The sequence below is a fragment of the Ornithorhynchus anatinus genome, chromosome 13, assembly GCF_004115215.2.
Source record: "Ornithorhynchus anatinus isolate Pmale09 chromosome 13, mOrnAna1.pri.v4, whole genome shotgun sequence".
NCBI classification, from domain to species: Eukaryota; Metazoa; Chordata; class Mammalia; order Monotremata; family Ornithorhynchidae; genus Ornithorhynchus; species Ornithorhynchus anatinus.
This window is the reverse complement of record NC_041740.1, coordinates 2,909,782-2,936,460: the sequence shown is the minus strand read 5'-3', so window position 1 is coordinate 2,936,460 and position 26,679 is coordinate 2,909,782. Positions and strand designations below refer to the sequence as shown.

At 62.6% G+C, this 26,679-nt stretch overlaps 1 protein-coding gene across 1 annotated transcript in view; it reads right to left on the bottom strand.

Moving 5' to 3' along the window:
- The window catches only part of SSPOP, a 57,925-nt gene that overhangs the window by 19,810 nt on the left and 11,436 nt on the right, over positions 1-26,679 (bottom strand). Inside the window, 52 exon segments of the mRNA XM_039913972.1 lie at positions 626-731; positions 734-801; positions 1,709-1,946; positions 2,158-2,210; positions 2,320-2,414; positions 2,815-2,957; positions 3,359-3,490; positions 3,878-4,048; positions 4,457-4,503; positions 4,822-5,074; positions 5,502-5,669; positions 5,984-6,166; positions 6,311-6,402; positions 7,195-7,320; positions 7,539-7,668; positions 8,285-8,407; positions 8,547-8,610; positions 8,612-8,727; positions 9,031-9,173; positions 9,175-9,193; positions 9,625-9,795; positions 11,098-11,244; positions 12,934-13,095; positions 13,326-13,470; positions 13,647-13,803; positions 14,040-14,349; positions 14,708-14,818; positions 15,878-16,032; positions 16,893-17,043; positions 17,237-17,312; positions 17,314-17,340; positions 17,342-17,359; positions 17,361-17,422; positions 17,544-17,684; positions 17,785-17,937; positions 18,276-18,531; positions 18,670-18,761; positions 18,847-19,578; positions 19,771-19,995; positions 20,921-20,989; positions 20,992-21,156; positions 21,641-21,810; positions 21,900-21,993; positions 22,704-22,853; positions 23,176-23,285; positions 23,699-23,826; positions 23,925-24,127; positions 24,361-24,498; positions 25,173-25,429; positions 25,821-25,915; positions 26,081-26,179; positions 26,182-26,269. Of these exon segments, the coding sequence (XP_039769906.1) occupies positions 626-731; positions 734-801; positions 1,709-1,946; positions 2,158-2,210; positions 2,320-2,414; positions 2,815-2,957; positions 3,359-3,490; positions 3,878-4,048; positions 4,457-4,503; positions 4,822-5,074; positions 5,502-5,669; positions 5,984-6,166; positions 6,311-6,402; positions 7,195-7,320; positions 7,539-7,668; positions 8,285-8,407; positions 8,547-8,610; positions 8,612-8,727; positions 9,031-9,173; positions 9,175-9,193; positions 9,625-9,795; positions 11,098-11,244; positions 12,934-13,095; positions 13,326-13,470; positions 13,647-13,803; positions 14,040-14,349; positions 14,708-14,818; positions 15,878-16,032; positions 16,893-17,043; positions 17,237-17,312; positions 17,314-17,340; positions 17,342-17,359; positions 17,361-17,422; positions 17,544-17,684; positions 17,785-17,937; positions 18,276-18,531; positions 18,670-18,761; positions 18,847-19,578; positions 19,771-19,995; positions 20,921-20,989; positions 20,992-21,156; positions 21,641-21,810; positions 21,900-21,993; positions 22,704-22,853; positions 23,176-23,285; positions 23,699-23,826; positions 23,925-24,127; positions 24,361-24,498; positions 25,173-25,429; positions 25,821-25,915; positions 26,081-26,179; positions 26,182-26,269 (7,527 nt within the window).

Below are 26,679 nucleotides of genomic sequence, written 5' to 3'. Positions count from 1 at the left end.
CCCAAGCCCACTGACCCCTCCCCTAATGTCCCGGAGCCTCCCCCCTCGTCAGCCTTAATGATAATGATGATGATGATGGTATTTGTTTCAGCGCCTATTATATGTCAAGCGCCGTTCCAAGCGCTGGGGGTCGATACCAGGTATTCAGGTTGTCCCACGTGGGGCTCACAGTCTTAATCCCCATTTTATAGATGAGGTCACTGAGGCACAGAGAAGCGAAGTGGCTTTCCCCAGGTCACACAGCAGACAAGTGGCGGAGACGGGATTAATAATAGCAGTAATAATAATGATGGTATTTGTTAAGCGCTTACTATGTGCCAAGCACTCTTCTAAGCGCTGGGGTAGATACGAAGTAATTAGGTGTTCCACGTGGGCTCGCAGTCTTGATCTCTATGTTATAGATGAGGTCACCGAGGCACAGAGAAGTGAAGTGCTTGCCCAAAGGTCTCACAGCAGACAAGTGCGGAACCGGATTAGAACCCACGTCCTCTGACCCCCCAAACCCGGGCTAGTTTCCACTAAGCCACGGTGCTCTCTGGCCTTGGACCGGAGCATCCTCCAGGCTCCCGGAAAGCAGGAGCCCCCAGCCCGGGTGTCAGCGGCCCGCCCCCTCCCGCGGTTGCACCCCCGGGTACCCGGGCAGGGCTGCGGTTGGCAGGCTTCCCCCTGGGCACTGGGCCCCTGGCAGTAATCCCCGAGCCCGCGCGGGGCCGGGTGGTCGCAGGTCCGGCTCGGCTCCGCAGGCCACCCCCGCAGCTCCGGCTGCAGCTCAACCAGGGGCCCCAGGGGCTCCAGCCCCTGCTCCTGGGTGGGGAGACCCGCGGGTCAGCGGGACCCCCTCACCCTGCCCCGGACCGGGAGGGACATTCGGGGGAAGAGGGGTCGGGAAGGGTAGAAAGCAGCAGGAACTTCAGGGCAAACCGGAAGGGGGCTTGGGGCTCAGAATATTATTAGTATGATTACTATTATTATTAAGAGAAGCAGCCTGGCCTAGTGGGAGGAACACGGGCTTGGGAGTCAGAGGGCGTGGATTCTAATCCCGCCTCCGCCACTTGTCTGCTCTATAACCTTGGGCAAGTCATTTAACTTCTCTGTGTCTCAGTTTTTCCATCTGTAAAATGGGGGTGAAGACTGAGCCCCACGTGGGACAAACTGATTACCTTGTGTCTACCCCAGTGCTCAGAACGGAGCTTGGCACATAGTAAGAGCTTAACAAATACCATAATTATTATTATTATTATTACCGTATTTATTAATTGCAGCTTGGCACATAGTAAGAGCTTAACAAATACCATAATCATTATTATTATTACCGTATTTATTAATTGCTTACTATGTGCCAGGCACTGTTCTAAGCACTGAGGTAGATACAAGGTAATCAGGTTGGACACAGTCCCTGTCCCACATGGGGCTCAAAGTCTTCATCCCCATTTCACAGAGGAGGGAACTAAGGCCCAGAGAAGAGAAGTGCCTTGCCCAAGGTCAACCGGCAGACAAGTGGCAGAGACGGGATTAGAACTCATGACCTTCTGACTCCCAGGCTCTGGCTCTGTCCACTACACCGTGCTGCTTCCCCAACAGCGGGGGGCAAGGTGGGGGCAAGGGACCCAGGACCGGGGGAGGGGGGCAAATCAGGGGGCAAGCGGGGAGGGGTCCAGTGGGCAGGGGAAGGAGGGGGGCCGTAGAGCTGGAAACAGAGCAGGGGGACTCACGGTCACAGGCCGGCAGGGCACAGGGCTCCTCCTCGGCCTCCGGCCCCGGGCAGGGAACTGCACGGGGCACCAGGGGCTGGGGGGGCAGCAGAGGCTGGGGGGGGGGCAGCAGAGGCTGGGTGGGAGGCACCGGGCTGGGACCCCCGGGGCAGAAGCGGTGCCGGTGCCGTCGGGCGGGGCCGCAGGAGGCTGAACACTCGCTCCAGGGCGTCAAGGGGGACCAGACGGCCCGGTCTGGGGGCGAGAACCCAGGGCACCCGGTTAGTGAGGGCACAAGGGCGAGTGGGAGGGCCCAAGGAGAGACACCACCCCATCCCATCCCAAAGCCCTCAGTCTTCCCCTCCCCTGGCTTTGGGGTCAGTCTGGGGCTGGCACCATCGTGGAGGGACTGTGGGCAGAGAAGGGGGGGGAAGGGGAAGGGGGCATTTGGGGCTGCGTTTCTCACCCTCTTCACAGGGCCGGGAGGTGCAGTTCGTGATGCGGCCGGAGACACAGGAGCTGGGGACGATGGCGGGGAGGGAGGTGAGGGACCCAGCAGAGGGGCTAACCGAAGGGGGGCCGGGGACTGGGAGTGGGAGGTGGGGCACGAAACGGGGCAGGGGCTCACCAGTTCTCACAGGGCCGGAGCACGGCACTGCCCGGGGAATAGAGGTGCCCGCCATGGACACAGGGACAATCCCGAGTGGGCACACATACGTTATTCTGGAAGAAATGGACGGAGGCGGTTGCAGGCCCGGCCCGATCCCTCCCAACCCCAGCTCTGCCCTTCTCTCCCCTGCCCCTACCCGGCCTGGCCAGGGCCTTGCTCTCAACTGCCCCACGGCCGCCCCTGAATCCCGCCCCTCTCCCACCTCTTCAGTCAATCAGTCAATCAACCCATCGTACTTATTGAGCACGTAATCGATTTCAGGCAAGGCCTGCTGATGGATTGTCCCCAGGTCCTCGGGGGTCCGTCCAGCCAGCCAGGGGTGGGCACTCACCACCAGGAGGGCCTCGGCCGGGCGGAGTGGACACTCGCCAGTAGGAGGGCTCGGTGGGGCGGCCCAGAGTGGACACTTGCCACCCAGAGGGCTTGTCCTGGTAGCCCGGGGTGGACACTCACCAACAGGAGGGCCTCGGGAGGGCAGAAGCAGCCGGAGAGGCAAGTTTCATTAGTCCAGTTGCTGCTGACCTCCGCGCAGGAAGCCGGACCCCGGGCACAGTCCCGCCACAGCTTCCCCTCCGGGCACACACCGGGCACGGACCCTGAGACAAAATCTGGCCAGTCTGGGCGAAGATCCCTCCCCAGCCCTGCCCACTGTGAGGGTTCAATGATGGGCGAGGGTGCAGGAAGGAGGGGACTGGGTGGGGGGGTAGTTGCCCAGTCTGGGACTGGTAGAGCGGAGAAGAACGCAGGGGGTGGGGGGATCGAGGGAGGTGGAGGGGAATTAATAATAGCTCTACTAATAATAATGGTATTTGTTGAACTCTTACTATGTGCCAGGCACTGTACTAAGAATTGGGGTGGATACAAGTAAATCGGGTTGGACACAGTCCCTGTCCCATGTGAGGCTCAAGGTCTCCATTCCCATTTTACAGATGAGGTAACTGAGGCCCAGAGAAGTGAAGTGACTTGCCCAAAGTCACAGAGCAGACAAGTGGCTTACCAGCGCAGGGCTGGAGGTTGCAGGTGGAGAAGTCGATGGGTCCGCCGGGGGCATCTCTCCGGGTGCGGTTTCTGTAGCCGCCGCCGCAGGGCACAGAGCAGGGGGACCACGGACCCCATTCCCAGCCCGGTCCTGTCAACGACACCGGGATCAGTTCCCTTCATTCAATCACATTTATTGAGCGTTTATTGTGTGCAGAGCACTGTGCTAAGCGTTTGGGAGAGTACAATAGAACAACAGACACATTCCCTATCCGCAGCGAGCCCCTTGGACTCTCACACTCTGGCTCCCCGGGGCAGATGGGCTGTGCCCACTTTTAGAGCTCCCTCCCCTAGGGGTGACCCCCGAAGGGCCTGGTGGAGGTTGGCAGGACCCACTCGACTCAAGCGCTGCCCCTCACCCCTCCACGCCCTGGGCTTGGCAACAGACACCCCAAGTGACACGGGGAGGGGAATCAGGGTGGGCTCTCAGATGTGGAAGCGGGGAGGGTCCTGGGGGTCTCCGGGCCCACGCGCTCGCCCCGGCAGGGCTGCAGGCTGCAGAACTCGACCTCGACCCCGGGGCCTTGGCACTCGGCGCCCCCGAAGGCTGCGGGAGGGGCAGTGCCCGACCGGAAGCGTCGACGCATGCCCACGTTGCAACTGCGGCTGCAGGGGCTCCAGGGAGTCCAGGGGCTCCAGCCGCAGGGCACTGCCAGGGCGGGGGCGGGCATCAGGGCCACGAATCCCTCCACTCCTTGCAGGGCAAAGGGGCGGGGGCAGGGGCAGCATGGGGCCGTGCCAACTTTCCCCAGGGAAACAGGGCTTCAGCCCACCTGGTGGGTACCTGCGTGGCCTAGTTAAAAAAAGCCCGGGGCCTGGGAGTCAGAAGCCCTGGATTTTAATCCCGACTCCACCACTTGCCTGCTATGTGACTTTGGTCAAGTCACAACCTATTTGGGGCTCAATTCCTCATCTCTAAAATGGGGGTAAGACCCCCGCTGTCCTTCCCTCTTAGAATGAGAGGCCTCGAGGGGGACGGGGACTGCGTTTGGTCAGATCCACTTGCGTTTATCCCAGTGCTGGGCAAAGACTGAGCGCCCAACTCCCTGATGACTACCTGGGCAGAGCGTCGAGTCACACACCATCTCTCCAGAGACACAGGTGCTGAGAGGCGAGACGGAGGGGAGCGGGTCAGGGTACAATTACAGCCGGGTGGTCACCAGGCCTCCAAACCCCCTCTCTCCCCTTGTCACACTCACACCGAGCGCTTAGAACAGTGCTCTGCACACAGTGAGCGCTCAATAAATACGATTGAAGACCCAGGAGAAGGGGAGGAAGTGGTGGACTGGCTGTGGCCTAGGACAGAACCCATCTTCCACCCCTGCCATCCCAGTGCCTGCCTCACTGTTTGTGCCCATCCTTTTCCTCTCTAGCCCCCACCTCCCATTCCCTGCTGCTAACCAGAAACCCCGCAGGTCATACCAGTTGTTGCAGGCGTCCCGGGGGGCACTGGCCCCAGGTGGGTAGAGCTGCCCATGGAACAGACAAGGGCAGTGGCTGAGGGGCACGCAGGTGGCATTGTGCAGGAAGAGGCCGGGTGGGCAGACGCAGCCGGAGGTGCACCTGGCAGCGCACTCCACCCCCGGACCCCGGGCCAGGCACAGCCGTGGGCACGGCCCCCCCTCCTTGCGGCACTGCTCCTCCGAGTGGAACACCATGTCTTGCGGGCACCAGGCTGGCATCGGAGGATTGTTATATTGTTATACATTCTTTTCTATATACACTGTCATACCGTACTCTCCAAGTGCTTAGTACAGTGCTCTGCACACAGTGAGTGCACGATTTGAATGAATGAATGAATGAATGAATGCAAGGAGGCAGGGTTATGATTCTTGGGTGGGCCGGCGCCAAGGGGAAGGGGTGGCTGCTGAGGGCAGACTAGGGGTAGCCGTTCTGGGGAGGTGGGCACAACGGGGCAGAGGGCACAGGGGCGAGCAGGAGTGGGGGATAGGAGATGCCCGAGGAGCAAGGATTTGAGGGCCGGCGTAGAGGGTGGGACCCAGAGGCCCGGGGCGGAGGAGCCCCTAAGAGGGTCTCCTGGGGAAGGGTCCCCCCGCCCCCCCCAGAAAGAAGAGGAGCTACAGAGGGGCAGGGGGTGGCACCTGCGCAGGGCTGAGTGTGGCAGTCCTGGCTCTGGCTGTGGGGACCCAGGCAGTCGGAGCCATTGGGGAGGACCGGGCCCGGGCAGCTGCGGATGCGGGTCTGGATCCCTCCATCGCAAGGAGCAGAACACGGGGACCACGGGGTCCAGGGGGACCAGGAGCCGGGTGCTGCCAGGGAGAGAGACACCCACGGAGAGAGGCAGAGAGAGGTCATCACGAAGGCCCTGGACAGGCATCGAGACCCAGGATGGTGAGAGAGACAGAGCCTGAAGTGGAGCAGGGTTCTGGGGGGTCCCGAGATGGGCAGACATTTTGGAGCTCGTGACTCCTGGATTCCAGCCCCCGAGGGCAGTCTGCTCCATTCCCAGCGCTTAGAACAGTGCTTGGCACATAGTAAGTGCTTAACAAATCCCATCATCATTATTATTATTATTCTCCCCTCCTCACCCCCCCCCCCGGGTGGGGATGGCTCTAGGGGGCACCTGGGCAGGCCGAGGGGCTGCATGCCTCCTCCTGGACGGGCTCCCCGGGGCAGGCCAGGCCTGCAGGCCCGGGGCACAGCCGGAAGCGGCGGCGCCAGGAGGGCAGGGCCTGGGGAGGGTCGCAGGTCCGGGGGCAGGGGGACCAGGGGCTCCACGGCGTCCAACCTGGTGGCGGCGGGGGCTCTGGGGACAGAGGACAGTCAGGCAGCAGCATAGGGCCGGGGCAGACCCGGGGGATGGGTACATGGGGGAAGGGGGGGAAGAGAATGAGGGGTTGGCGGAGAGGGCCGGGGCCTGGGGGAGAGTCTTGCGGGGAGCAGGCCGCACCTGTTCCACAGCGTGTGTGGCAGGCCTGGACCTCCTGCCCATCCCCCGCACACGGCTCACCCCCTGCCGCCGGCGCCGGGTTAGAAGGGGACCTGTGGAGAGACCGATCAATCAATCTATCGATTCATCGTATTTGTTGAGCGCTTCCTAATGATATTAATGGTATTTGTTAAGCGCTATGTGCCAAACGCTGTTCTAAAGGCTGGGGTAGAGGCAAGATAATCAGTTTGTCCCACGTGGGGCTCACAGTCTTAATACCCATTTTGCAGATGAGGTAACTGAGGCACAGAGAATTGAAGGTCACACAGCACTCTGTGTACTGAGCACTATAATAAACGCTTGGGAGATTCTAACACAACAGAGCCGGTGGCAGCATGGTGTAGTGGATAAAGCGTGGGCCTGGGAGTCAGGAGGTCATGGGTTCTAATCCCGGCTCTGCCGCTTGTCTGCTGTGAGGCGTTGGAAAAGTCACTTCGCTTCTCTGGGCCTCAGTTCCCTCATCTGTAAAATGGAGATGGAGACTGTGAGCCCCACGTGGGACAGGGACCGTGGGACAGGGACTGTGTCCAACCCGATTTGCTTGTACCCTCCCCAGCGCCTAGTACAGTGCCTGGCACATAGTAAGCGCTTAACGAATACCACAATGATTATGATGATGATTATTATTAGACCTATCCCCTGTCCACAACGATCCTGCAGTCTAGAGGGTGGAAGGGGGAGGAAGAGGGAGGGGAAGAAGTGGAGAGAATCGACCCCCGTGGGCGCCCCATTACTCCGTCCCTCCCTGAGGAGCAGGGACCCTCTGCTTCCTCCTCCCCACGCCCTCCCCCTGGCTTCACCCAGCCCCCAGGACCCTGCCCCCCCCACCCCTCCATCCCCCTCACCTGAATCTGACGCGGGATCCAGTTCCACAGGAGGGGTCACAAGGGCCCCAGGGAGACCAGGCAGACCAGCCGCAGGACACGGGGCAGTCCCCCGCCTCGCAGCGCAGAGACCCTCCCTCACACACGCTGCGGGGAGGACAGGGAGTGAGGGTCAGGGGCACAGCTCCCTCCCGCCCCAGCCCGGGCCAGACCGGCCGGCCCTCCTTTCTCCCAGAGGGACCCTCATTCATTCATCCAATCCTATTAATTGAGCGCTCACTGTGTGAGGAGCACTGTACTAAGCGCTTGGGAGAGTATGACAGAGTAATAGACACATTCCCTGCCCATATCCAGCACCCGCTCACCATCGGCTGCAGTTGTCCAACAGGAAGGGTTCTCCGGGCGGGTACATCTTGGTGCCCGCCTGGCAAGGGCACTGGGCCGGGGGCAGGCAATGGATGTTGTGGAGGAGAAGTCCTGGGGGGCAGCGGCAGCCTAGGGGAAGAGGCAGAGGCAACCCTCAGACGGAGAAATCAATCTATCAACCAATCAATTAACGGTATTTCTTGAGCGTTTACTGTGTGCAGAGCCCTACACTAAGCGCTTGGGAGAGGGGGTAGACACGTTCTCTGCCCACAGGGCACTGGCACTGGCAAGGGCACTGGGCCGGGGGCAGGCAATGGATGTGGTGGAGGAGAAGTCCTGGGGGGCAGCGGCAGCCTAGGGGAAGAGGCAGAGGCAACCCTCAGACGGAAAAATCAATCTATCAATCAATCAATCGACGGTATTTCTTGAGCGTTTACTGTGTGCAGAGCCCTGCACTAAGCGCTTGGGAGAGTGGGTAGACACGTTCCCTGCCCATAGGGAAAGGGGGCGGGGCTGGGTCCGGAGAGGGAGGGGTCTGAATAGGAGGTGAAGGGTGAAGGACCCTCTTTTCAATAATAATAACGATAATAATCATAATGGTATTCGTTAAGCGCTTACTATGGGCCAAGCCCTGTTCAAAGAGCTGGTGTAGACACAGGCTGGTCAGGTTTCAATCCACCCCGCCCCCCTTTCCGCTCCACCCCTTCTACCCACCCCACCCCCGTCTCCTCAGCCCCTCTCTCACCCTCCAGGCAGGGGCTGCTGCAGTTCCTGCGGGCAGCTGGATCTTGGCAAGAGGGTGGGCACGGGGGCGCCAAGCCCCTCTGGCACTGGTCTGCTCCCACATACACCTGCCCAGGCCCACAGTCTGGGAGGAGATGGGCGGAGGGAGCCCTGACTGAGAGCGTGGCGCCCCCGCCCGCCTCCTGGCTCCCATCTGCCCCCATCTCTCCCGTGCCACCCCCTCGCCCTAGTCTGCCCAGTGTACCCTCCCCGACCCACGGTACCCGTGCCTCCCCCGCAGGGCTGCAGGGCGCAGGGCTGGCTCTCGCGGGCCTCTCCGGGGCAGGGGGGCCCCCCCGTTCTTGGGCGGAGGGTCCGCACAGCCGCGCCGGCGACTCCGCTGGCCCCCGCCGCAGGGCACGCTGCAGGCCTCCCACGGCCCCCAGGGCGTCCAGGCTCCGGCCACTGGGAAAGATGGACGGGCCAAGGCCGGGCAGGGTCCTTTCCCCCAAGCTCCCCGAACTGGGCAGCCCCAGCCCCGGGGACCCAGCCGCGAGGGCTATTCGGAGTCCACCCGGAGCGATCCTCATCCTGGTGGGCACCCGGCGGGTGGCGTCTGGGTCACCCGAGGTCCCCTGGGGAGGGAGGGAGGGGCTGGATCGCGGGATTACCCAGGCGGGGAGGCGGAGCAAGGGGTCCGGGGCTGGGACGACCCAAGGAAGGGCCCTAGGGAGTGAGGTGGAGGGCGGAACCAGAATCTGGGGTTACCTGGGCAGGCCCTCAGGAAGCAGGACCGGCTCCGGAGGTGACCCTGGCGGCAGGTGCCCCCGGGCAGGGCTGCCCGCAGCAGGTCCCGGCGCTGGAAGGAGACCCCTAACCCGCAGCTGCGGCTGCAGCCGCTCCAGGAGGCCAGGGCCCAGCACGCAGTCCACTGCCGGGGAGGGGGAGGACGAAGCCGGGGCGCTCAGGACGAAGGGCCCAGGGGGTAAAAAGATGCCAGGGCCGATCCATGGGGCGGGGCGGGGAGGAGGGACCCCGGGAGCTGCCTGCCCTTACGGGGGAGGAGGAAGGGCCCATTCTGAAGAGGGGTCCGGTGGCCCAGGGCCAGGGGAGGGGTCTGCCGTCAGGGCCAACCCGCGATGCCCACTGGGTTGCCCCCGGGGGTGAAGGGGAGCCAGCGGACCTTGCCCAGAGTGTGAGATGCCCCCAGCTATCAGGGATGTCCGGGCTCGCGCCGCCCTCCGGGATGCCCCTGGGGGGAAGGGGGAGCCAGGGGGGTATCCCCAGGGCGTTAGAGCGCCCCAGCGCCCCCCGGGCTGCCCCGGGCAGGGTCTCCCGCCGTCCCGGGCCGAGCCCCCTCACCGCAGCCGTCCTCGTCGGAGCCGTCCAGGCAGTCCGGCCGCAGGTCGCAGCGCCGCTGGCCGGGGACGCACTCCCCGCTGCCGCAGCTCAGCTGGCTGGGGGAGCAGATGGCCTGGGCGCTGGGGTGCGAGGGCAGCGCCGCCGTGGGCACCGGGAACGGGGTGGCACCCGCTGCCCGGGCGCCACGGGAAGGGGGGAGGCTCATCAGGGGCTTCGCCCTTCCCCTCCGCTCCACCCGGCCCCCAACTCCTGCAACCCTGGCTCTGTCCCTCTAGGGCCCCACTGAGATCTCTCCTCCTCCAGGAAGACTTAATTTAATGAGGGCATCTGTTAAGGGCTTACTATGTGCAAAGCACTGTTCTAAGCGCCGGGGGGCTACAAGGTGATCAGGTGGTCCCACGTGGGGCTCCCAGTCTTCGTCCCCGTTTTACAGATTGAGGGAACTGAGGCACCGAGAAGTGAAGTGACTTGGCCGAAGTCACACAGCTGACGAGCGGCGGAGTCGGGATTAGAACCCACAACTTCTGACTCCCAAGCCCGGGCCCGAAATCTCTCCTCCTCCAGGAAGACTCCCCGTCCCTAGCTCCGCCCAGGCCTGGCCTCTCTCCCCTTCGGCCCGGGGATCCTGGAGAGTTCCCGCCTTTGAACTCCTGCACGTGTGCATCCTTCCTCCGGCTCTTCCCGGGGGTCTTCCTCATCCCGACCCCCGAGCCAAGGTGACGTGGTAGGGAACTTCAAAGAGGGCTGACTCCTGATTGGACAGGTTTTTTACATCCCCTTTTCTAGGTTACCTGTAACCCCTTTTCTGATCGGATAGGTTTTTTGCATCCCTTTTCTGATCGAATGGGCTCTTTCCGTCCCCTTTGCTAATAATAATAATAACGATTACGGTATTTGTTAAGCTCTTGCTATGTGCCAGACATTGTTCTAAGCAATGGGGTAGATAGAAGATAATTGAGTTGGACACAGTCCCTGTCCCACACAGGGCTCACAGTCTTAATCCCCATTTTACAGATGAGGGAACGGAGGCCCAGAGAAGTGAAGTGACCGGCCCAAGGTCACACCAGCAGACAAGGGGCAGAGTCGGGATTAGAACTCATGACCTCCTGACTCCCAGGCCTTGTTCTATCCACTAAGCCGTTGCTGCCTTCTCTTGTTTTTCTGGTGGACAGGATCTTTGCAGTCCCTTTTTGGACAGACTCGTATCTTCCCACCACTCCCCTTGACTGGCAAATTCTATCAACAGCGACCCTCACTCCCTCTGCCCAACCAACTCCTTCCCTTAGGTTCTGTCTCCCAGGCTTCCCTCTTTCCCAGAGGATGGAAATTCGGGGAAGGGGGGTGCGCGGGCTGGCTTCCCAGAATTTTGGATCCTCCCACCCCACTCCCTGCCAGAGCCACCTCACTTCCTCTAGGACTGGCGAGCTCCCTTTCCCCGACCATTGCTCCCGGCCTCTCCGGGGCCCTGCTCACCACAGTGCAGTTCATCGGAGCCATCCGGACAGTCCTTCTGCCCATCACACACCTGCCCAGCCTCCACGCAGCCCAACAGCTCACAGGGTACGTGGCCCGGGGCACAAAGCACATGGGGGAAGGTGTCCCCTGGGGCGGGGCTCAGACCTGCGGACACACACACCATTCTTGCATCTCAGACAGTTTCCTGCAGTACTTATTAAGCGCTTACTATGTGCCAGGCACTATACTAAGAGCTGGGGTAGATAGAAGTTAATCATTTCGGACACCGTCCATGTGCCATCTGGGGCTCACTGTCTTAATTTCCATTTTACAAGTGAGGAAACTGAGGCGCAGAGAAGTTCCTTTTTTTAATGGTATTTGTTAAGCCCTTATTATGTGTCAAGCAGTGTTATAAGCACCGGGGGTAGATACAGGTTCAGTAAGTGGGATACAATCTTTGTCCCACATGGGGGTCACAGTCAAATAAGAGGAAGAACGGATATTTTACAGTTGAGGAAACTGAGGCACAGAGAAGTGAAACAACTTGCCCTAGGTCACATAGCAAGCAAGTGGTAGAGAAGGGATTAGAATCCAGGTCCTCTGACTTCCAGGCCGGAACTTTATTCACTAGACCGTGCTCACCCCTCACCTTTAGCCACAGAGGCACCGTTGAGCCCAGGGGGCTTTACTCATCTCCGGGTTGAGGAGTCAGGGGCTTTGGCCTCACTGCTCACAGAGGTGGTGCCTGGGGAGGGCACATGCAGTGCCAGGGGATGCCACCTGATCCCTCCTTCCCAGGGATGATCCCTAGACTTCTCACGGGGACTCCCGAAGCTCAGCACCCCACAACTCCCTGCCCCACTCCCTTGCTCCTCTGAAAGACCCAACCCTTGAGGCTGAACCCCCCCCCAAGCAACAGCTGTCCGGAAAGAAGCATTAGACTATAAACTCCTTGAAGAGAGACTCTCATGCATTCATTCATTCAATTGTATCTATTGAGTATTTACTGTGTGCAAAGCACTGTACTAAGCGCTGGGGAGAGGACACTATAACAATAAAAGACACATTCCCTGTCCACAACGAGCTTACACTCTAGAAGGGGAGACAGATGTTAATATAAATAAATTACAGATATGGACATAAGTGCTGTGGGCGTGTATCTCTTACTCGATTGTACTCTCCTAAGGGCTTAGGAAATGTTTAGTAAATATTAGTGATTGATAGGGGGAAGGGGGAGGGTGGGAAGGGGGGGGGTCAGGGCTCTCTATACCTGTGGGGAGGGGGCTCCCGACACTCCCAGATGGTTCCCACGTGTTGGTCTGCAGAGGTCTCTGGGAGAGAGATAACATTCCAACCCATTTGCCTTGTATTTAGGGGGTCAGTTTGTCCATCTTCCTCCCCTCCGCCTCCCTGAAATGGAGAGGGGGGAGCCTCCCCTCAGGCCCCAAGACGCTCCCCCGGCCTCCACTATTCCCGGCTCAGCCTCCCTCCCACTGCGCGGTCCCCACCCCTGCCGTCGGGGTCTTCTCACCAGGGAGGGACGTCTGGCAGGGGGCAGGGAGCCGGGCAGGGTCTTGGTCTGGTCACTGGAGCTGAAAGGAACCAGCTCCACCTGCTAGTCTCCCAAAATCGCCCCTTTCCCAATCTCTCCTATCCCCCGCCCTCAGGAAGCCAAGCACCCCAACAAGACAGGAGTCAGTCCAGGGGCAAGAAGCCAAAGCATTTGGCAGCAGGGGTGAGAAGAGCGGAGTCTGACCCCCACCCGCCGTAAGGACTCCTGGCCTCCCCCGAAAGGGCTTCGTGCTTATGGGTACGACTGTCGTGTCCAGTGGCGGGGCGAAGTGCCCGGGTCACCATACCTGACGGTGCCGGTGGGCAGGGGTCCACAACCCTCTTCATCAGAGCCGTCCCCACAGTCGTCGACCCCATCGCACAGGACGGCCGGCGGCACGAGGCAAGCACCGCTGGCACAGTGAGCCATCCCTCCCGGGCAAGGGGGCACCGTTGGGATGGACACTGGACAGAGGGCAGGGCGGGGACGGTCAATTTGGTGCCTCTTCCTCGGGCAGGATGCCTCTCCTCACCCTCCTCGGGCCCCCAGCTCAGGGTCCGGCCCCCCAGCCCCTCCTCTCAGCAGCAGCCAGCTCGCTACTCCTCCCTGGCTGTGCCCAGCTCGCAGGCCATAACTGGACCCTCCCAGCACTTCCACACAGCACCCGGCCCCTGCCCTCTGGCCCCGTCCATACCTGGCCCACAGCCCGAGCAGCTCCAACCCTGAGGAAGATGGCATGCCTGGAAGTCGTGGGGTAGAACCCGGACGTGCCGGGCCGGCACCGCCCGTTCGAACGTCCGCACTGCCGGCGTCGAATCATCCCAATTCCCCGGGAACCGCTGCCCGGGCAGAAGGGGCATTCAGCCAGGTCCCCCGCCCAGGGACAGTCAGCCTGGCCTGTGGAAGGCACACACCGGGCAAGGGAGGGCGAGGAGGAGGAGGAGAAGGAGGAGGGCCTTGTGCGGGGAGGGGAAGCTTGGGCAATGATCCTGGGCTGTACCTTGAGGCCTGGGGCCTCGGGATAGTCGTGCCAGTGGAGCCCGTCGGCGCTGAACTGGAGGGAGAAGCTGGTGACGTAGGCATCCGATGATCCGGCCCCCTGCACCACGATGCCTGCGGGATTGGAAAGAGGGCCAGAGGGAAGAAAGGGAGGACGGCAAAGGAGATCGAAGCTCCCGGGGGTCCCAGACCCCCTCCCCAAAAGGACAGGCAAGGTCCCGCCCCAGATCGAACAGAGCTCCCAACCTTTCCCGCCCCCAGTCAGCCCTCTGCCCATTTTTCCCAGACGATGGACAGAGCCTCCATCCGCCTTTCCACACTCAGACTATGGGCATAGGTCAGCTGAGAGCCCACTCCTCCAACACTCCACTCCACTGTCCCCCAACCCACCCTTCCGACTCCTTCTCACCCCAGTCCCGGCAAACACCTCTCCTGGCCCGGCCTGTCCCTATCCTGGGGGGCGCCCGGCCCCACGTCCTGATCAGTGTCCTGCCCAATGCCCTGCCCACTGCCCCGACCAGTGAGGTCGATCTGCAGAAAGGGGGGACGAGCGTGCAACTCGGGGTACACGTCCTCCTGGGGGCTCCAGCCCTGCAGGTCGGGCCCCGCCGGAGAGGGACCCAGGCGCCCGGCTGCGGCGGGGTGGTCGGCTTGCTGTGAGGAGGCGCTCAGGCTGCTGGCGGGGAGTCGAGCCAAGCCCAGGGGGGCGTAGCAGGGGTCTGCGGGAAGGGGGCACAGGGGTTAGGAGAGGCGGAGCCAGAAGCTGGGAGGAGCCGGGGCCTAAGGTGACAGTTGGCTAGGAGTCAGGGCGTTGGTCGACGCTTGGAAGCTTTGAGGACGTGGGCTGGAGTTTCGGGGGGGCAGGGAATAGTAGATAGGAGTCTGGGGGGTCCTAGCGGGATGTAAAAGGGGGTTCGAAGGGGTAGTCCAGCCCAGGCAGTCAGAAAGGGAGGGCGGCTCCTCCCTAAGCTCCCCAGGAGCAGAGCTGGAGCGGAACCCAGTTTCCTGGCCCCCCCCCCCACACCCCTCTGCCCTGCCAACCCTCCGGGATCCCAGTATCTCCCCGTTAGTACCAACCTCCAGGCAGAGGCAGCGAGTAGGTGACGAGGGGAGACTGGCTAGGCTGGATACTGGAGGCGGGGCAGAAGGGGTCCCAGAAACCCAAGGGACACTTGGTCCTGTTCTCCTCTGAACAGAATAAGAAGAAGAATAACGGTACTTTATTACTCTGTGCCAAGCACTGTTCTAAACGCTGGAGTAGATACAAGGTCATCGGGTTGTCCCACGCGGGGCTCACAGTCTTAATCCCATTTTACAGATGAGTTAACTGAGGCACAGAGAACTGAAGCGACTTGACCAAAATCACAGAGCTGACAAGTGGCGGAGCCGGGATTAGAACCCACGATCTCTGACTCCCAAGCCCGCGCTCTTCTCCACTAAGACACGCAGCTCCTCCTCCTTCCTCCCCACGGCAGGCCCTGGTTCCCGGAGAGCCTCTGCTCTCTGGAGCAGCTTCGCGGGAGCTGCGAGCAACGGGGTTTGCACTTCTTGGGACCCCCAGCCCCTTCCCCACCCGCCCGACCTAGGCCCCCGCCTTTTTTGCCCCTCAGCCCTGCTCACCAGCGGGGGCACAGGAACAGCAGGAGTCCCCAGGCTCCTTCTCCAAGACCTGGCCCTGAAGGGAAAGGTTCATTCGTTCGATCGTACTTATTGAGCGCTTACTCTGTGCAGAGGACTGTACTACAGCGCTTTGGGAGAGGGCCATACAACAATACACGGACACGTTCCCTGTCCACAACGAGCTAACAGTCTGGAGGGGAAAGGGTTGGGCATCGCCCGGACTCAAGACCACCCCGCCCCTGCTGCTTCCAGCCGTGCCGCTCGCTCCACCTGTGACGATGATGTGGATGTTGATGTACTTGTTGAGCGCTTACTTTGTGTCAAGCCCTGCTCTAAGCGCTGGGGTAGATACGAACTAATCAGATTGGACGCATTCCCTGTCCCACATGGGGCGCCCAATCTTCATTCTCATTTTACAGAAGAGGGAACCGAGGCACAGAGAAGGGAAGTGACTTGCCCAAGGTTACAGAACAAGATTAAATTGGGGAGGCGGGATTAAGAACTCAGGGCCTTCTGACTCCCAGGCAGTGCTACATCCACTAGGCCTGTGCTGTGCCCTTCTCTGGTGCCCTCCAAAAGGGCGTCTTCCACTCGCCCCCCCACCCCGACCCAGGCTGCTCCGCTCACCTCGGGGCACCCTGCCAGGGGGCAATACTGGAGCACTGCACCGTGCGGTTTGGCCAGACAGCTGGCACACCTGGCACTGCCCCCAGCGCCAGCGCTCTCCCACGCCATTGAGCACGACCCTCCTGTTCACACTCCTCGATGACTCCGTCTGGCACCTGGGAAAGAGGCAAGACGTGTGGGACAAGGCTAATTTTTTGGGGTGCCCCTTGCCGGTTTTCGCTCTGGGGGTCCCATCCTGGGTTAAGGGGTATCGCCCTGCTCCACGTGCCCCGCGGATGGGCGGTCCTTTCCCCCCCAGCCCCCCCGGACTGTGACACCAAGCGGACGTCCCGTTCGTGCCCATCCCTCCGTGGCTGGCATGGACCCTGGGGCCTGGAGGGTTTGGGTTGTGGGGGTAGGGGAGTCCCAGGAGGGTAAATAATAATGTTGGCATTTGTTAAGCGCTTACTATGTGCAGAGCACTGTTCTAAGCCCTGGGGTAGATACAGGGTAATCAGGTTTGTCCACGTGAGGCTCACAAGTCTTCACCCCATTTTACAGATGAGGTAACTGAGGCACAGAGAAGTGAAGTGACTTGCCCACAGTCACACAGCCGACAAGTGGCAGAGCCGGGAGTCGAACCCATTGACCTCTGACTCCGAAGCCCAGGCTCTTTCCACTGAGCCCCCCTGCTTCCCAACAATAATAGTATTCGGTAAGCGCTCACTATGTGCCAAACACCGGTGCTCGGCGCCGGGGAAGATCCAAGATAATCAGTGGGGCACAGTCCCTGCCCCACACGGGCTCAGAGTCGAAGGAAGGAAGGAGATCAGGCACTAAATCCTCGTTTTACAGATGAGGAAATCGAGGCCCAGAGACATTAAGTGACTTGCCCAAAGTCACCCTGCAGGCAAGTGGAGGACCTCTTCCACCGGACGACCTCTTGGACTCCTGGGTTGTGTGTGTGTGCCTGTGTGTGTGGGGGGGGGGGTCCTGAGGGGTGGGGACCCCGGGGTCGAGGGTGGGGGAGGGGCACCTGCGGGCCTTGCGGTAGATGCCTCGGCACTGGCGGCCCTGGCCCGCCGGACTGGGGTTGTCGGGCTGCGAAAGGACCACTGAACACTCTGCAACCGCCAACGGGCCCAGGCACTCGCCCCACGGCGACCACGCAGACCACCCGCAGTTCACTGACGGAGAGAAGAGCGGGAGGTGGGGAGGAGCCCCGGGGCCATGGGGTCTTCCAGGGGCAACGGCAGGTGGGAGGATGGGGTCCCGGGGGCAGCTGAGAGAGAGGGTGTGGGTCCCGGGGCAGCTGGGGTGGAAGGGATGAGGTCTCAGGGCCATCGGGCTGAGATGCGGGTCGCGGGGCAGGGGTCTCACCGGCACAGTCCGGGTTAGGGCGCAACGCCGGGGCCCGTCCATCCTGGCACGTGCAGATCCGACAGTGGCTCTTGATTCCGCTGGCCCGGCCAGTAGCGGCTGCCCGTCCACCTGGCAGGGGCACTTCCCGGGGGCGCACACACTGCCCCTCGCTGCCCAGCACCTGCCCCTTGGGGCACCAGCAGCCTGCAGTAGAAGGACGGGGCGAGAGTGCCCGCGGGACTGCCCCCCCACCCACTCTCCGCCCAGCCTCTCCCCGGCCCCACCTCTGTCCCACCTCTTCTGCCCCGTGGAGGATGTCCTTTACCGGCACTGCAGGGTTGGTCCGGCGGACATTTGGCCTGACTCGAGCTGGCGGCACAGGTCAGAGGGCAGGGCGCGCACGGCCAGGGCACCAGCTCCCCTGGGCACGATGTGGCAGTGGGGCAGCCATCCTGAGGACACGGCCCTGTGGCCGAGAGCACAGAACGGGCTCAGACCTGGGAAGGACCAGCATCCCCTGATCCTGTGAGTGCCCCCTCCCGGGCCCGCCCCGGCTGGGCACTCACGGGTCTGGAGGGTGCTGTGGGGGCCTCCGGGAAGGCTGGCACAGGCCCGGCCCCCATTGCGGGGTGGGATGCAGACCCGCTGCCTCGACACCGCTCCCCGGCACGGCTCCGAGCAGTTGGACCAGGGGGACCAGCTGCCCCACTCGCCGTCCACTGCAGGGGGACCGGTGGCGGGGGGAACGTGGAGATGGGGCCGGGAGAGGGAGAAGAGGGAGGTTAGTAAGGGTTCAGGAGGGGCTCGGGAAGGGGGCAGGAACCAAGGGGAATGGAGGGCAGCCTCCTGGAGCAGAGACACAGAGCTGGGCTCAAAGAATCCAATGTCCCTGCCTCCCCCAACCCAAAGGAGCCGTTCCAGATGTCCCCCTGCCTCTAGTTCCTCTGGACCCCAACCCGATCCAAGTCCAGCCTCCTCTGGGTCTGGATCATCCCCGCTCTCCCCTCGGCCCTGTCCAACCCTGCCCTCCGGCCCCAGCCCTGGCCCCGGCCCTCACCCGGACAGGCGTCGCTGAAGCACTCCTGGGCCTGCCTTTCTCCCCCAGGGCAGCGCCACAGCACAGGAAGCTCTGGGGGGCTGCAGTGCCGGACCCTCTCCTGGACCCCTGGCCCGCAGGAGTGGCTGCAGGACCCCCAAGGGCCCCAGGGACCCCAAAGCCCCGCAGCCACGCTCCTCGGGGGCAGTTCGGCTCCGGTCCGGGGCCCTGCCGGGGCCTGGGGCTCCGTGGGGCAGTCTGGCTGACCGTTACACACCTGGAGAGGGGTGGGGATGGCGGGCAGGGGAGGCAGAGTCAGGAGGCCGAGTTGGGCCCCGGGGGTGCAGAAGGAGGGCTTGGGACAAGGAGGAAGGTGGACGATAGAGGTCAGAGGTCAGACTGGGGGAAGCCTCACCTGCTTAAAGCTAATACAACTGCCATCAGGGCAAGAGTACTCTGGACAAGGTCCCACTGTCCCATTGGGCGGCCCTGGAGTCGGCCTGCTCTCTGCAGAGGGGGAAGAGGAGGGGTCGGGTCAGCTGGGAGCAGAATCCCACCACCTCCTGACCCCACGCAGCCCCCCAGCCAGCACCCACGCCCCCACGGCGGGCAGAAGGGTGCCCGGGCCGTACCGCAGTTGGCCTCATCCTCGCCTTCCGGGCAGTCGGAGGCGCCATCGCATAGCCGACCCGGGCCGAGGCAGATGGGGGGGACCGGACGTGCAGGCAAAGAGTCCCGGGCAGAGGGGCAGATGGATGGAGCCTGTGGGCACCGCCCTCTTCACTCAGAGTGGGGAGGCGGGGGGAGAGGAGAAGGAGAAGGAGGAGGGAGGAAGAGGAGGACGGTGCACGGGAAAGGAAGAGGCTGGGATGCTCCCCTTCAGAGGGCAAAGGGAGGGTCTTCTCATCCCTCTGATCCCGGGGAGCTGGGCAGAAATGGAGGCAGAACCAGGGTCTGGGCCTGGGTTTCAGAGAACTTGGTTTATGGGTGGGGCCCTTGAGGGGCTGGGGCAGGGGGTGTGGTCCGCGGGTCCCATCTGAGGGGGTCTCGCCACAGATGTCGGCGCTTTCGTCAGAGTGGTCCGGGCACTGGGCGGTCCCATCGCAGAGCTGCCCGTAGGGCACACAGTGGGGCCCGAGGGCACAGGGCACGTGGTGCAGGGGGCAGGGCCGGGCACAGTCCAGCTCGTCGCTCCCGTCCAGGCAGTCCTCCTCCTGGTCACAGCGCCAACCCCGTGGGGCACACTCCCCGCTGCCACAGGGGAACTCGAACTGGCTGCAGGAGGGGGCTGGCAGGGGCACAGAGGGCACGGGTGGGGGTGGCGGTCAACTCGAGGGGCTCAGAGGAGCACGGGCCCATTCTCTCCCAGATAGTCCCAGTTCCCCCATCCCACACGCACCCCCAACCTCCCCTCTCCTCAGGAGTACCAACGTGTCTACCCACTGTTTTATTATACTCTCCCGAGTGCTCAGTGCAGTGTTTTGCACACAGTAAGGGCTCGATAAATACCATTGATTCCTGGACTGACTGCTTGACCTTCCCTCACCAGGACCGTTGTCCCCGGGCAGGGGCCCGGGTGGCGTGCCATCAGGCAGCAGGGGGAGTGGGGAGGGCGGTGGGCAGTGCCCGGGTCCCTCATCAGCCCCATCTGGGCAGTCCCAGACTCCGTCGCACAGCTGCTTTCTGCCAATGCAGGTACCATCCAGGCAGGGCAGCTGCTTTGGCGCACAGCTCATGGGCCCTGCGGAAGGGGACAGGAGAGCTCTGACTCTGGCCCCCCAACTCCCCTGCCCCCGAACCGGGCCCTCCCTTAAAACGGACAGTGGCCACAGCTGCTCCAAAGGCCCAGGCAATGGGGAGACCCAGAGTTCCAGCCTGAGATCTGAACTGGATCAGGGGGCACTAACAATAATAATAAATAATAATTATGGTACTTGTTAAGCACTTAGTATGTGCCAAGCACTTTTCTAAGCACTGGAATAGATACAAGTTAATCAGGTTGGACGTAGTCCCTGACCCACACGGGGGCTAACAGTTTTAACCTCCATTTTCCAGATGAGGGAACTGAAGCCCAGAGAAGTGAAGTGACTTGTCCTAGGTCACACAGCAGTCAAGTGGCCGAGTCAGGATTAGAACCCAGGTCCTTTGGACTCCAAGGCCGGGATTCTATCCACTAGGCCATGCTGCTTCTCCTGGGCATCATGGTGCTGGGCATGCTGGGGCAGGACGGGGAGGAGAACCTGGGTAGGTAGGAGCCATGATTGGGGAAGGGTTCTTCAGTGTGCCCGAAGGGGGCCAGTGGGCTGGGTGTCCCGGAGTGTCCCAAACCAGTGTAGGTGGCCAGGACGCACACTGGACACTGCCCAGGATGGAGACTGTAAGCTCACCGTGGGCGAGGAACGTGTTTACCAACTCTGTTGTATTTCCATCTCCCAGACGCTTAGTACAGTGCTCTGCAGGCAGTAAGTGCTCAGTAAGTAAAATTGATTGAGTGAGCGAAGATTCTCCAGTGGGGTCACCATCCCCCTTTCCCTGAAGCTAAACTGCATCCCTTGAGGGGAGGGATCACGTTGTACTCTATCGGACTCTCCCAAGCGCTGGTACAGTGCTTTGCACCCAGGAAGTGCTCAGTAAATACAGGGACTGATGGATTGAGAAGGGCTCACCCAGGCAGGAGTCCTCGTCGGCACCGTCGGGGCAGTCGGGGTGCCCATCGCAGAGCCGCGTGTGGGGGGGCAGTGCCCATTGGCACAGGCGACGTGCCCGGCGGGGCAAGGGCATCCGTGCTCATCGGCGCCGTCCGCGCAGTCCTCGCGGCCGTCGCAGCGCAGGGTGACGGGCACGCAGCGTCCCCCGTCGCAGGCCAGCTGCCCCTCCTCACAGCCCGGGGGGGGGCCGCAACCTGGGCCCCGAGGAGGTCACAGTGCCTTGAGACCCCAAGGCCGGGCCCGGGACCACCCAACCCTGCCCCCGGGGACCCCAGAGTGCCGCGTGTCGCCCCCACCCACAGGGACCGGTCGTCTCTAGGCCTGGGGGAACTGGGAAATTGGGGACGTTCTCCAGTAATAATCACGGTTATCTGTTAAGTGCTTACTCTGTGCCAGGCACTGTTCTAAGCGCTGGGGCGGGCACAAGCAAATCGCGTTGGGCACAGTCCATGTCCCACGTGGGGCTCACAGTCCCCATTTTACAGATGAGGTAACTGAGGCCCAGAGAAGTGAAATGACTCGTCCAAGGTCACGCAGCAGACGAGCGGTGGAGCCGGGGATTAGAACCCAGGTCCTTCTGATCCCCAGGCCCGTGCTCTATCCGCTAGGCCACATTGCTTCTCCAGAGCCCCCCACCCCCACCCCGCTCCCTGTGCCCCCAGCCCCAGCCCGACCTACCCTCCTCGTCCGAGCCATCGCCGCAGTCATCCTGGTGGTCACAGAGCCAGGCCTGCGGCACACAGTGTCCCCCGGTCCGGCACGGGACCTCCCCCTCCGCACAGCCTGGTGCCAGCTCGCCACACGGGGCCTCCGCCTCCCCGCAGCTCCACTGCCCGGCCTGGCATGAACTGGAGGCACAGGGACACCTCGGCTTGAGGGATGGGGCAGAGGGGGCCCGGGCCTACCGCACCACCTCCGCTTTCTCCGCTCCACTCACCAGTTCCCACAGTCCCGTTGCATCACGGCTCCCGCGGGAAAGGAGCGTCCTGTCCACTCGCAGGGGCAGGCGGAGGGTTCCACACACTCCCCGTCTGGGGCCGGGGAGGGGGATGGCAGAGTCTCAGGACTCGCCCCCCCTTCTCCTCCCCTCCCCCTCTCCAGAAGTCCCTAGGCTGCCGCTCCCCACACCCACAGGGAACCTCCGGATGACAGCCTCCCTGAGCCTAGGGGTCAGGGGCCGGAACCTGGGGCCGGAGGATGGCCGAGGAGACCCAGGAGGGTGTGTGGATTTGGGTCTTTAGTCTCCTGCCCCTTTTGTGCCCACGGTGCTCCATCTTCAGACTGGCAGCACGCTGGGGCTCCGAGTGGCCGCCCATCCCCCTCACCAACCACTCCGCCCAGGACTGAAGCAACTGGGCACTAAGCTGGGCCTCCAAAGCTGAGCCCCAGTGTTGCCCTCCCTGCTAGCACACACAGATACACACACACTCTCTCTCCCCCATCCCCAGGTTGTCCAGGTCTCACCCCCCCTTCCTTGCTAACACATGACAACACACACACACACACAAATAATAATAATAATGTTGGTATTTGTTAAGCGCTTACTATGTGCCGAGCACTGTTCTAAGCGCCGGGGTAGATACAGGGTAATCAGGTTGTCCCACGTGAGGCTCACAATCTTCATCCCCATAAATGCATCTCTGGATATCCAGCTGTCCTCCCACTTCTCTGCTAGCACATGCATGGACCCACACATACGCCCCCCCCCCAAATCACCCCCTCTGGGCCCCGTCCTGCTCACCATGCAGAAGGGTGCCCTCTGGACAGAAGCAGCCTTCCACACAGGGCACAGCCTGGCATTGCCAAGCGGGCTCAGAGCTGGAGTCGTGGCAAGTTGGAGGGCAGGTAGGACCACAGGGCTCGTAGAGCTGACCCCCCTCACACTGCAGGGCTGCGGGGGAGATAACGTTGGGTCAGATGGGCATCGGAGGCACTAGGCCAGACGGGCAGGGGACTCTGGGTTAGATGGGCAGCAGGCGCTGGATCAGAGAGGCAGTGGACTCCGGGTTAGATGGGCATCAAGGACTGGTTCAAATGGGCATCGGGCACTGGGACAGATGGGCAGCGGACACTAGACCGGGGGGGCGGGGGGCACTGGGTCAGTGGGGCAGCGAGCACCGGGTCAGTGGACGGAGGAAGCGCACTGGGGCGCGAGGGAGGGACCGGCGAGATTCCTAGGCAAGCCGGAGGACACAGGCAGACAGGAAACTCACGGCAGAGCTCCTGGCTGCGCCAGCGCAGGTGGTGCCCATGACGGGCACATTCATCCGCGTAGGTGGCAAGGGCAGAGCACAGACACTCACAGTCGCCCCCGGAGTCGCAGCTGGGAAAAGGATGGGTTCAGCACTTCAGCCGAGTCAGAGGTGCCCCCCGGCAGCCCTCCTCAGCCCCCTCCCCATCAGTTCCACTCTCGGAACGCCCAGCTTTTCAGCTTCTTCACCCCCAGCGCAGGTGCTCCAGCCCTACCAATCCTACCCAGCTCTTTAATCTTCCGGATCACCTTTCCCCCGCCCGTCCTGCCCTCCCCCGTCTGCTGTGCCTTTCCTCTGCCCGCCGTGCCCCTCCCCTGCCCACTGGGCCCCTTCCCTGCCCGTTGCCCCTTTCCCCCGCCCTCCCTGCCGTCTCTTCTGCCCGCCCTGCCCTCTCCCTCTCCCGATCCCCTGCCCTGCCTACTCTGCCCTCTCCCTTGCCCGGTCCTTCCCCGCCCTGCCCCCTGCCCTGCCCATCCCGGCTCACCCGCAGGCGTCGTACACACACCAGTCGTAGTGCTGCTGCGGGGGCACGGCGGGGTGGCAAGGGGCGAAGAGCGGCTGCGGCAGCGCCCCGCAGCGCGCCCGGGCCCACCCCGCCCGGTGGGCGTTCACCTGGCGGGGCAGAGGGGGTCCGGCGGGTCACCGCCCCCGCCCCCCGGGCCCCGCAGGCCCCGCCGGCCCCGCCGGCCCCCCGGCCCCGGCCCCCTCACCGTGCACGGGTGGGGCCGGTCCCCCGGCCCCGGCTCGGGGCAGAGCGGGCTGAGACGCCACGAGTGGGCGGCCAGCTCTGCCGTGGGCTCCCGCCCGCCCTGCCGGCTCCGCAGGTCGTTGGCCGCGTCCCCGTCGAAGTCCCCGCACAGTCCCGCCACGCGGGCCCGAAAGTGGGGCGACAGCTCTATCTGCACCCGCGTGCCTGGGGGAGGGGCGCGGGGGGCGAGGGGCGAGGGGGCCGGACCGAGGGGGTCCTGGGGGGGGCTAGGGAGGAGGGGGGAGGTCAGAGGCGGGGGCAGGGGGCGAGGAGGTCCTAGGGGGCTAAAGAGGAGGAGGGGGGTCAGAGGCCGGGGGGCAGGAGGCTCGGGGATCCAGGGGGATGGGGGTCGGGCGGAGGAGGAGGAGGAGGAGGGGATGGGTGGGCGGGGTCCTCACCCCCGTCCCAGAGCAGGGCGAGGCCGAGGCGGGCGGTGACCAGCAGGGAGAGTCCGGCTCGGCGCAGGCTGATGCCGGGGCCCGTGTAGGTCTCGGGGAGCTGCTGAACGCTCACCCCGTTCACCGTCACCGTCCGGCCTGGGGGAGGGGGAGAGGGGCACGGGGCACGGACCCCAGAGGACCCCCCCCCACACACAGCTCGTCACCACCCCACTGACTGGGGAACCGTGGGCCTGGGGCGGGGGGACGGGGGGCTGAGAGGAAACAACGACCGGCTTGGCGGATGGAGAAACTGAGCCTTGGGGACTGGACAAGTTAGCGCGAGACAGGGACCCCGGAATCCTAGCTCCCAGGTCTGAGCAAGGAACGGAGACGTGTTCCTGAACACGCCCTGCCCCTCCTTCCCTGTACCTCATCCCCAGCCCCCTCCCACCTCTCTGGGTGACAGTTTGTTCCCTTTTTTGCCCCCATTTTTTTTAAACGGTATTCGTTAAGCGCTTACAATGTGTCTTGCACTGTACTAAACACTGGGGTGGATCCAAGTGAAGCAGGCTGAACACAGTCCCTCTCCCTTAGAGGGCTCACAGTCTTCATCCCCATTTTTTAAATGAGATAACTTCAGCCCAGCAAAGTGAATTGACTTCTCAATTGAATTGACAAGCAGCAGAAATGGGATTAGAACCCAGGTCCTCTGACTCCCGGGCCCAGGCTCTATCGGCTAGGCCACGATGCTTCTCACACTCCTTCCCTCTGCAGACCCCGAGACCTCTCCCTTTGATGATGCATCCCCTCCCCCCTCCACCCCAGGGTACCTCTGAGCACGTGCACCACGGTGCCGCCCAGCTGCAGGGTCAGAGCCTTGGTGCAGGTCAGGCCGCTGGCACCACAGGGCAGGTTCTGGGCAGAGACGGAGAAGCGCCCACCCAATTCTTGCACCAGCAGGTACTCGCAGGCTCCGGGAAAGGTCAGCGCCAGCCCGTCAAACGTCACGTAGTGCGGGGCCCCCGAGGCCTGGCATCGACCTGGGCACTGCCGTCCCTCGCATTGCCACCGCCGACCCTGGCACACGCTGCGAGGGAGGGGCAGGCCTCAGAGGCGAAAGAGGAGGGAGGGAAGCACGGGGTGGATGGGCCTCCAGGGAGGGCATCGCCGGGCACTGGGGCGGTGGTTGGACGGGCCGGGGTTGGGCAGGCCTATCATGAGCTGGGATGGGACCTGCAGGGCTTAGAAGCTGGTGGGAAGAGATGGGCAGGGCCTATGATGCGCCACTGAATAACCCATGATGGACCGTGATGCCTTCGGGCCCACTCAGCTTTCTCCTTCCTCCCACCCAGTGGGCAGAGTCCAAATATGACCCCTGAAAGTACCTAGCCAATTCCTCCCAGTGCCACTCCCGACCCAAAGGCAAGGGGAATAAGCAGAGCACGGTGCAGGGAGGCACAGGGGATGCCTTGGCATACCAGGTGTTGCAGTCCTCCTGGATGGTGGCATTAGGTGGGTAGAGTCGCCCACTGTGGTGGCAAGGGCACAGCTCCGGAGACACGCAGTGCTCGTCCTGGGAGGGGGTAGACAGGATCTGGGAAAACTGGCAGCCTCTACGGACTGGGAGGGGAGGGGGGAAACATGCCCGTGAACCATATCGGAGCTGCCCTCAGCGGGCGACACTCATCTTCTCCCCCAATATTCCAGTTGTCCCCTTCTGTGGGGCGGCCCCTCTCACCAGCAGCACGGTGCCCGGGGGACAGACGCAGCTATCAGCGGTGCCAGTGGGGCAGGTGAAGTTGGTCTTGGGGCTGTCGCAGGTGAGGCAGGCAGGTGCCAGGGGCGTTAGACCCGGCCCTCAGGGCAGAATGCCACGCTGAGGGGGCAGGCGTGGGTGGTGCAGTTCCAGGCACCTTCCTGACACACGCTGAAAGAAGAGAAGAATTGGTCTCCTTCCCGGGACCCAGGCGACTGACTCCTCCCTACAGCACCCACAAGGAAAACCCCTGCCCACAGGCAAATTTATAATAATAACTGTGGTCTTCGTTAAGGGCTTCCTATGTGCCAAGCACTGTACTAAGCAGGGGGGTAAAGATAAGATCATCAGGGACATAGTCCCAAATCGGACTCGAAGGCCGAGCAGGAGGAAGAACAGATATTGAATCCCCATTTCATAGACTAGGGAAACTGAGGCACACAGAAGGCAAGTGGCGTGATCAAGGTTTCCACGCTGGCAACCGGCAGAGCCAGAATTAGAACCCAGGTCCTTGGACTCCTAGGTCTGGCCTCTTTCCATTAGGTCACACTACTTCTTTGTTTTTTGTTTTTTTAAGCGTT